A 10,389-nucleotide genomic window follows, 5' to 3' on the forward strand; every position below is an offset into this window, starting at 1 on the left:
ATGCTGTGTCATCAGAGATTGCTCCTCACTGCTCCTCAGACAGTGCATTTAAACATGGCTCCTCTCCGAAAACATGGCTACTCTCCAACATATTATGCTGCAAAGCCGGAAAAATGCTAATAAAAAACCTAACCAAGAGAGAAGCCACTTCACACATGTGCGCAACCTCCTCCTGTACCCCAACCCCAAAACATGCTCCGAGTCTGTGTGCTTGACATCCTCCTATACCCCATCCCCAAAACATGCTCGGGGTCTGTTATTATGACTAGTGTTTCGCTCTTGTTTCTAGTTGAAATCAAATAAATGTTATCTGTATTGTGCTTTTTACAAAACACTCTGACAAAGACACTTTCTACAGTAGCACAATAGAAAATGCCAAGCCTGAACCCCCAAAGAGCAAGCACAGGTAAAAAACCATGGAGAGAAAAACAACTAAACAGCAATGAGAAAAAACCTTGGGAGGAACCCATCTAAAGAGGGGGAGTCCATCCTCCACTGGCTGGCCTGGGGTAAAGTAAAGATAGAGTTGATGGAATGAGATAAAATAAGAAAAAGCAAATAAAAAGGGTTGAGTGAGGGTTAAAACAGTTGTTGTCACAAATCTTTGCGTAGACAATAGGGGCTGAGTATGAGAACTAACATACTTTCCCATAACTTCCTGTGGAAATAACGTACTTTCCCATAACATTCTGTGGAATTAACATACCTTCCAACAACATATTGTGGAATTAATATACATTCCCATAACTTCCTGTGGAATTAATATACATTGGGCTTGAGAATTATTGCCACCCTTGATAAAAATTGAGAAAGAATGCTGCATATAAAAAACAACATGGATTATGTAATATATAAATATAATATGTTACATTTTAAAGTGTATAGGGAAACTATATACTATTTTTCAATAGATGTACTCTTTATGTTTCAATGTTTTTATTTAGTAATCTAATTTGTTCTGATAATCACAGATGCCCAATTCTTTTGCACCCCTAAAAATTATTCTAAATAAAATCAAACATAGTGAAATTGACAATACTATTGTAATTAATGTCGTTAATCTCAGTCCAAAAAAACAATACTGTGTCATTCCATTACTTCCTGTTTCAATGGAAGTGAGGTATAAAAATGAGGTAACAAACATAAACAATCGCTTTGTCAACCATCAGCATGGGAAAATCCAAAGAACTGTCAATTCAGAAGACACAGATGGAAATTGACCATCAAGTCATGTAATGAGTACAAAAAGTACATAAAAATATCACTTAGCAATGTAAGCGCAATAATAAAAACATATAAAACATATGGAATGGTTGCAAACTTGCCAGGAGGAGGACATAATTGCATATTATCCCCACGGACAGAAGTAAGATTGTGAGGAACCCATGTAACCCAAGGATTGCAGTCAACACTTGCAGAAGGCTGTGTCTTGGGGTCACCAAGTCAAAAAAAAAATCATAAAATGGCACCTCCATATCAACAAACTCTTACTGAGCACAATAATCAAAACCAAGCATCTTGAGTTGCCAAACCTCATTGGAATTATACCTGGAAGGGAGTGCTATGGTCAGATCAGACCAAAATGTAACATTTTGGTTATATTTATCATGAACATGTTTGGCAAAATGGAATGCATACAAGGAGAAGCACCTCACACCTAGTGTCAAATATAGCAGTGGGTCATTCATGTTTTGGATATGTTTTGCTACCAGTTGTCCGGGGGCACTATTTAAGATCAATGGTACAATGAACAACAAAGTACCAGGAAATGACAGCTGATGTACCTTGGTCATAGGTAGATTGTCCAGCAGGACAATGACTCCAAAGATACATCAAAATCCACACAAAAATGTTTAAGAAAAAACAACAACCATGTTCCCCAATGGCCATTTCAGTCTCCAGTCTCCAGACCCATGGAAAACCTGCGGTCTGAACTGAAGAAGGGGGTATCCTAAGGATATCAATGATTCTGAAATTATAGGAAAAGACTGTGTACAAAGTATTAAATCAGGGTTTTTTTTTTTTTTTAATGTAAGACTTTGTTTGATTCCATTGAATAAGTAATAAAGCACACTGCTTTACAGATGTTGGAAAATAAAATGTATGTCAATAACTATATCCCATAACTTGCTGCAGAACTAAAATAATTTCCTGTGGAACTACAGTAACATACTTTCCCCTTACTTCCTGTGGATGTAACACAATTTCCCATTGCTTCTTGTGGAAATAACAAACTTTCCAAGAACATAATTTGGAATTAACATACTTTCCCATAACTACCTGCAGAATGAACATACTTTACCATAACAACCTGTGAAAATAACACACATCCAAGAACATCCTCTGGAATTAACATGCTTTCCCAAAATGTCCTGTGGAAGGAACATTCTTTCCCATAACTTCCTCCTTCCTCTGGAATTAACATACTTCCCATGAGTTTCTGTGGAAATTACATATTTTCCCATGAAGTAATATGGAATGAACATACTTTGCCATAATTTCCTATGGAATTAAATACTGTGTAATTACCATACGTTGCCATAACTTCTTGTGGAATTAACATACTTTCCCATAACTTCCCGAGGAATTAAGTTACTTTGCCATAACTTCCTGTGGAATTAACCTAATTTCCCCAAACTTCCTGCGGAATTAACCTACTTTCCCAGAACTTCCTGTGGATGTAACATACTTTCCCTTTACTTCTTGCGGAATGAATATACTTTCCCAAAACATCCTGTGGAATTAAAATACTTTTCAACAATATACTGTGTAATTAGCAAACATTGCCATAAGTTCTTGTGAAATTAATACTTTTCCAAAATGTCCTGTGTAATTGGCGTACTTTCCCATAACTTCCTGTACAATTAACATACTTTGCAATAATGTCTCGTGGAAAAGATACACTTTCCTATAACTTCCTGTGGAATTACTATTTTCCCATAACTTCCTGTGGAATTCATTTTCCAATCATTTCCTGTGAAAACAACACCCGTCCAACTTCCTGGGGGAGTAACATACTTTCCCATAACTGAACCTATTTTTCCATAACCTCCTGTGGAAGAAACATTCTTCTTGGCGAAGTGACATACATTCCCATAATGTCATGTTAAACTAACATACTTCCTCTGGAATTAAAAAATATCCCCAAAAGTTACGGTGGAACTAACATACTTTTCCATAACTTCATGTGGAACTAATTTACTTTTCCATAACATCCTGTGTAATTAACATACTTTCCCTTAACTTCCTATGGAATTAAGATCACTTTCCCGTAACTTCCTGTGGAAATAATATACTTTCCCATAACTTGCTGTGGAATTGCCATTTTCCCATAGCTTCCTGTGGAATTGACATATTTTCCAATAATTTCCTGTGAAAAAAAACATACTTCCAACTTCCCCGAGCATACGTTCCCATAACTTCCATTGGAATTAATATACTTTCCCAACACTTCCTGGGGGAGTAACCTACTTTCCCATAACTTCCTGTGGAAATAACATACTTCCCCATAACTTATTATGGAATGAAAATACTTTCCCATAACATCCTGTGTAATTAACATACTTCCCCTTAACTTCCTATGGAACTAAGATCACTTCCCGTAACTTCCCGTGGAATTAACATATTTCTCCAAAACTTCCGGTGGAAATTACATACTTTCCCATATCTTCCTGTGGAAATTACATACTTTCCCATAATGTCCTTTGTAATTAACATACTTTCCTATAACTTCCTGTTTAAATAATATACTTTCACATAACATCCTGTGGAAGTAAGATACTTTCCTATAACGTACTATGTAACTAACATACTTTTCCATGGCTGCTTGTGGAATTAACATACTTTCCCATAATGTCCTGTGGAACTAACGTACTTTCCCATAACATCCTGTGGAAGTAAGATAAGCTTTCCATAACATCCTGTGGAAGTAAGATACCTTTTCATAACATCCTGTGGAATAACACTTTCCTATAACTTCCTGTGGAAGAGAGCCAAAGCAAATGTTTAGCTGTCTATTCTCCAGTAAAGAACTGCACTCTGAACTGAACTCTGGGTGGTGATCAGGTTCATTACAGCCCACCGTAAAGAACTGTGAAAAACTAAAAGGTTTTCTGAACTGACTGATAAAAAGTCTCAAATGCAAATATGGAACTTTGAACTCACAGCACAAATTGTAGCCTGACTTGGGGGGGGGGGGGGGTGTTGGTGCGTACATTAGTTTGCATGAAATGTCTTAAGGCTACAGCTCATTTATGCAATTAGCGAATAGGACTGACTACTATTCACATTATGCATATGAGGCAGATTTTAAATGGCGCAATTTAGCTTTACTGGATGTGGGGGTTCATGTATCTTCTGTTGCCACGTAAGTGCATATCCGGCACTACAGACAGTGCAGGACAAAATGCTTACTGTGATATTCTAGCTGTGGCGAACATTGTCATTTGAATTAATCCAGATGCAAGAGAGTGTAATGTTGTCTATTGCTGGATGGAATGGGAACGTTGTGTGGGAGGTTCTAGGTCATCTTTATTTCCCCCAGAAGAGTAATTATTTCTATGGCTGGGTGTTTGCACAGAAGTTGCAGGTGCTACTGATTCCATAATTTTTTGTCTTTTTTTTGCAGCACTGTGCTTTTCCTCATTTTAGTGCTTTCCATGATTTTTCAGCCGTTTTGTATGGTAACTATAATGCAGCCCTCAGACAGTTGTTCCAGTCAAACATTTGACAGCCCCTGATGCTGCTCATTCTTTTTCCTGTAGTTATAGTAACAATATGAGAGACAACAGGCAGGTAAATAAAATATATAGACTGGGTAGACTCTAATCAGTTCGTCAGGGTAGATAATGGCTCTGAGTGTGGATGCTATGGAGTACCACAAGGGTGTGTACTGGGTCCGTTGCTCTTCGTGTAAGCTATGGAGTACCACAAGGGTGTGTACTGGGTCTGTTGCTCTTTGAGTAAGCTATGAAGTATCACAAGGCTGTGTACTGGGTCCTTGGTTATCTATGTCTAAGCTATGGTATAAGTATCACATGCTCAGGAGGTAAGAGTGGTCGTCTGGCAGTTGGAAGGTTGCTGGTTCAAAACCCCGCCCTGGGTGTGTCAAAATGTCCAAAGCAAGACACCCAGCAAACGAGAGGCCTGTCTAGAACAAGAGACCTAAAGCAATGGAATGTCTCCTTTTATTGGATTATTATTGGGAGTAGAAAAACCAACATAGAAAAACTTAACAGCAACATCTCTCCATAGACCTTGTGATGCATGGTTTCATCAAAAACTACTTTCTACCAGTATGCCGGCTGTGTATATTGGTGCAAAGTCTCAACCAAAGCACACCTGTATTCTGGGGAGCAGTGCCAAAATTGTTTTAAAACCTTGCTTCAACATCTTCAAATCTCAGTGAAACTATCCGGATGGATGGATAGCACTCTGGTTAAATGGAAATATACAGTAGCTCTATTTTATTTTTGGGTGAGCAGCTAACTGGATACTGCCCTTGCAAGACACTTGCAAAACTTGCAAACTTCCTATCTTTTTTCTCACCCCAATTTTAGGTGTTGCATTTCCCTTCCCACAGGGGAATTTATATTCCTTCCTGGCTGGTTTTCTGTGGGTTCAGGCTTGACCCAACTCAATTTCACCATTTCTGGTTTTCCGTAAAGCACCGTTGTCTCTGTCAAATTCATTCTGAATACAGGAATACCTGAATACCTTCTCTGCTCATGGTCCTAACTCAGAGTGAATGCTACAACTGCAGTTAAGGGCCATCTTAATTCAGTGTGTAACCCAACAAATCACAATGACTCATTAACAGATTATAATCTGTGGTTTAAAATCTGTTAATGAGTCTAACTACATGGCATTAGTCATTATTACATACATGACTAATGACCTCATAGGCCAACCTACAACAGACAGCTCACAACCTTCCAAAGCACTGCACATGCACACTCACACTGGTTTTCCTGCCCTCCCCCCCAGTCCTGTGTGTGCCGCTACTTCTGTGGAGGCTTGAAGGCCGTTCCTGTTCCTCCAATCACAGTCCTCACGGAAATGCTGCTTTTCCACCCTCCCTTTACCTAGGAGTCAGGGCACTCAGCAGCTCTAACTGTTCAGTTAATTACCGGGGAGGAAAGAGCACCAGGGCTGGATTTGGAACGGAGGGCCAGATTTGAGGAGCCCTGTTCTAAGACATGGCAGTTCCTTCTGATTTGCAGCGAAAACATAAACATACACACAGTTGGTCACAACACTATATACAACATGGTCCAAGGGGAGAAGGGTAGGGGGGTATGTAGGTTAAAAGTAGGGCTTTTCAGGGGCTATAGACCAGAGAGCCCCCCCCCCCCTCCAATTCCCCTCCCCCCCAGAGAGGGTTCTGCTGCTCCCATCCTTGCTGGTAAAAGGAGGAATGGGCTTTTGTACAAGCGATGTTGGCATAGCTGAACTGTGCGGGGGGCAGGGCTGAAAGTTGTAAAAGTGGTGAGCTATATTTTTGCCCTCAAGCTCCCAGGGGGCAGACGGTTGTCACAAAAGGGTCATTTTTTAAAAGATGGCAGCCTCGTGTCCCGAAAGGGTATGAACGGTAGGGGGTGGGGCTGGTCAGTGTGGGGGCGGGGCTCTGCGGGGTAGAGGAAGGAGAAAGGGAGAGGTAGAGGGAGGGGCAGAGGGATGGGTAGAGGGAGGGGCAGGGGGAGGGGTAGAGAGAGGGGCAGAGGGAGGGGTAGGGGGAGGGATAGAGGGAGGGGCAGGGGGATGGGCAGGGGAGGGGCAGGGGGAGGGGTAGAAGGAGGGGTAGAAGGAGGGGCAGAGGGAGGGGCAGGTGGAGGGGCATCACTCACTTTCTGGTTTAGATAGTAAGGGTCCATGTCCTCCAGGGGCACTGCCACCAGGCCGGGGGGAATGTCCCCGTAGATGAAGGGCAGGCTGCGGCCCGCCTCCAGGTCGGAGTTGGGCTTGGGCTTGTTCTCTTCATCGTCGTCCCGGTGACTGCTGTCCGATTTGGGTTTCTGCGGCTTCTTCTTCTCCTCGGCGAGGCGCTTCTCGATGTTGGCCAACGATTCCGGGGTGAACTTCTTGAAGCTGTCAGGTCCTGGCGGTGCAATAAGGGGAGCAGCCATGTTTTCATCCTGCAGCAGCTAATCCTTTAGTGAAGTGCCATCCAGGACAGCCCAGCTCTGGGGAGGGAGGGGGAGACAGGCGGGTCAGACATTGCTTAAACAGTACACTGACTCTGGTAGGTGTGTCTATCTCATTTGCATAAATTATTCTCTAACCAATCATGTGCTAGGAGTGTTCCATGTGGTATTGATCATTATCAGCTGGCTATCTTACTGCCCAAGTTTGATCATGAGCTGTTAAAAAGTAAACCGACAGATTTGTGGGTGGCAAAAATATTCCCATTTGATGTCTTGATTGACATTTATATTTTGTAGAGGTATCCCCAAAGAGGTTCTCTGACATCACGATAAGGAATGCATGAAATGGAATGTTGAAACCATGATTTTTTTTTTACTCCCAATGATAGAAATGTTGAAAAAATGGCATGGATTAAAATGTTTCATTATAAAGTTGACATGAAAATGTTCACAGCATTTAAAAAATTAAACCTGATCTGGAGCGCAATTAAGAGCTGAATCATAATGTCCCATGACAGAACCTGTTTATGGAATTGGAATATATAACACGATAATATTGATAAATTATAAAAGAGTAGGCATCATTTGCTCTGCGGCATATGCTTGCTACTTATTACTTCAACTGAATTGATTACATGGGCAATTCCAGCATTATGGATGTGACATTTGGCCCCAAACGACAAACAAAATACCTAACATGAGACATTTTTTCATTAATATTATCATAGCACCCATTAGGCTGAGGGGAAGGGCCAAGAAAAAGAAAAGAAAATATTGTTCAGCCAGAAAAAATTACAAATACACTTTACTCTGAATTTTATGTGCAGAAAGTCTGATATCCAAATAATGTAGGAGGCTTGGTTGAACATGAAAATAGTCATTTTGAAAATATTTACATCTTCATCTTGATTTTGATCAGGAGATACCAGCGTTGTGACGCCATTGCGTTTGAATGTGAATGTCATCTGCACATTGTTTGATGATTTTATCGTAACAAATTTTTTGTCATCTGAAATGGTGTTTGACATTGAGAAAATCATCTGAAATGGTTTTGAAAGTTTTAAATATGGCCACCAAACAGCATTGATTTCAATGTTAATGGGACTAATAAATCAATTTTTAAGCATTTTCCTGTTGTTCACCTACATTTTATAAGATGTCAAAATTGCCACAATCGACTGTTTTGGACATAATTGGGTAAGTAAGTTTGTTTATTTTTTCATGCTCAGGTTGACAGTACTGTGGAACTGCCCCCTCCATGATGACGTGATCAAAATGGATTCTGTTTAATTGCATAACAATGGCATTTATGACAAACATGGACATTCTGTTTAACTGCTTAACAATGGCATTTATGACAAACATGGACATTCTGTTTAACTGCATAACAATGGCATTTATGACAAACATGGACATTCTGTTTAACTGCATAACAATGACATTTATGACAAACATGGACATTCAGATATATAGAGTGGCATGCAAAAATTTGGGCACGCCTGGTTTAATGTCTGTTACAATTAATCTGTATGTGATCGAAAGCAAACCCAAACTCCAAATGATACAGAAAAAAAAGCTTAAAGCAAGCTTTTTAGTTTAATTTTTTACTCTTAATAAATTATTTTTTTTAAAGGAAAAGGGCCCTGTGCAAAAGTTTGGATTATTCTTTGTTACTTTTTCAAAAGAAGATTACTTGGGCCCTGGCCCAGGTGATTTACTCGTTAGCACTTCAGTGAGTCAGGGGAGTATAATTCCAGGACTTTTAATTCTGGAGTAACTCCATGCCTTCTAAAGTATCCAACTGCAGTGGCTGTTCTGTCTGGTGTTAAAAACCATGGGTTCCTCTAAACAGTTGTCCAAGGATTTCAGGTGAAGATGGTTCATTTTCACCAAGAAAGAAAAGGCTACAAAAACTCTCTCAATGTTACAAACTACCTACGTCCACTCTCAGAAACATTATTAGATTATTAGAGTACTATTTAGAGGTCAGGTTCGCTCCTTGACCATATTCTGCACAGTCCCGTATGTACAACCGATGACATCACACCACTGCAATCACCAGAGCAGCTTAATGTTCACAGACCCCCATCAGTGTCATTCCTAACACAGCTGATATTAATTAGACCTGATTTCCTTCCTTGAGGATAAAGTCCTGCGCATATTGTACAGGATTCCCATGTTGGTTTTCATTTGGGAATGAAAAAAGACCGTAACGGAAAGGACATTCTCCCATTCTCGCTTCCACAGCGCTCATCTGGATGCCTGTGGAAAGTTCCAGCTCCACCAGGAAAGAGATTCAGTGAGCAGACATGCCGGAGCCAGAACAGAATGCACACACACACACACCAACACACACACACACACACACAGACGCACAGAACACACACACAGACGCACAGAACACACACACACACACACAGACGCACAGAACACACACACACACAGAGACGCACAGAACACACACGCACACACAGACGCACAGAACACACACACAAACTCACACACACACACACACACACAGACGCACAGAACACACACACACACACACCAACACAAACGCACACACACACACACAGACACACACACACACACACACACACAGACACACACACACACAGATGCACAGAACACACACACACACCAACACAAACGCACACACACACACACACACACAGACGCACAGGACACACACACACACACACACACCAACACAAAAGCACACACACACAGAACACACACACACCAACACAAAAGCACACACACACACACACACACACACACACACATAGAAAAGCCCCATACACACACAAACATAAAAGCACACACAAATGGACATACAGAGACACACACACACACACACACATAGAAAAGCCCCATAAACACACCAACACAAAAGCACACACAGGGACCCACAGAGACACACACACAGGAAAGGCCCATACACACATCAACAGAAAAGCACACGCATATGGATACACAGAGACATACACACACAGAAAAACCCCATACACAGAACAACACAAAAGCACACACAGATACACAGGTACACACATGGACCAACAAAAACGCCCCATACAGACACCAACAAAAAAGCACACACACATGGACACAGAGAAAAGCCTCATATGCACACCAACATGAAAACATACACACATCCACAGTAAAGCCCAATTCACACACCAACACAGAAGCACACACGCACGCCCCAACACAAATTCACACGGACACAGAAAAGCCCCAACTCAGT

The 10,389-nt window shown here is 41.0% G+C and overlaps 1 protein-coding gene across 1 annotated transcript in view; it reads right to left on the reverse strand.

The window, feature by feature from the left end:
* The window catches only part of LOC133110014 (sodium channel protein type 8 subunit alpha-like), a 93,891-nt gene that overhangs the window by 77,003 nt on the left and 6,499 nt on the right, over positions 1–10,389 (reverse strand). The window contains exon 2 of the mRNA XM_061219828.1: positions 6,846–7,181. Coding sequence (XP_061075812.1) covers positions 6,846–7,124 — 279 coding nt within the window. The 5' untranslated portion in view covers positions 7,125–7,181. The remainder of the gene's footprint in view (positions 1–6,845; positions 7,182–10,389) is intronic.

Source organism: Conger conger, chromosome 14 (assembly GCF_963514075.1).
Source record: "Conger conger chromosome 14, fConCon1.1, whole genome shotgun sequence".
Taxonomy (NCBI): domain Eukaryota; kingdom Metazoa; phylum Chordata; class Actinopteri; order Anguilliformes; family Congridae; genus Conger; species Conger conger.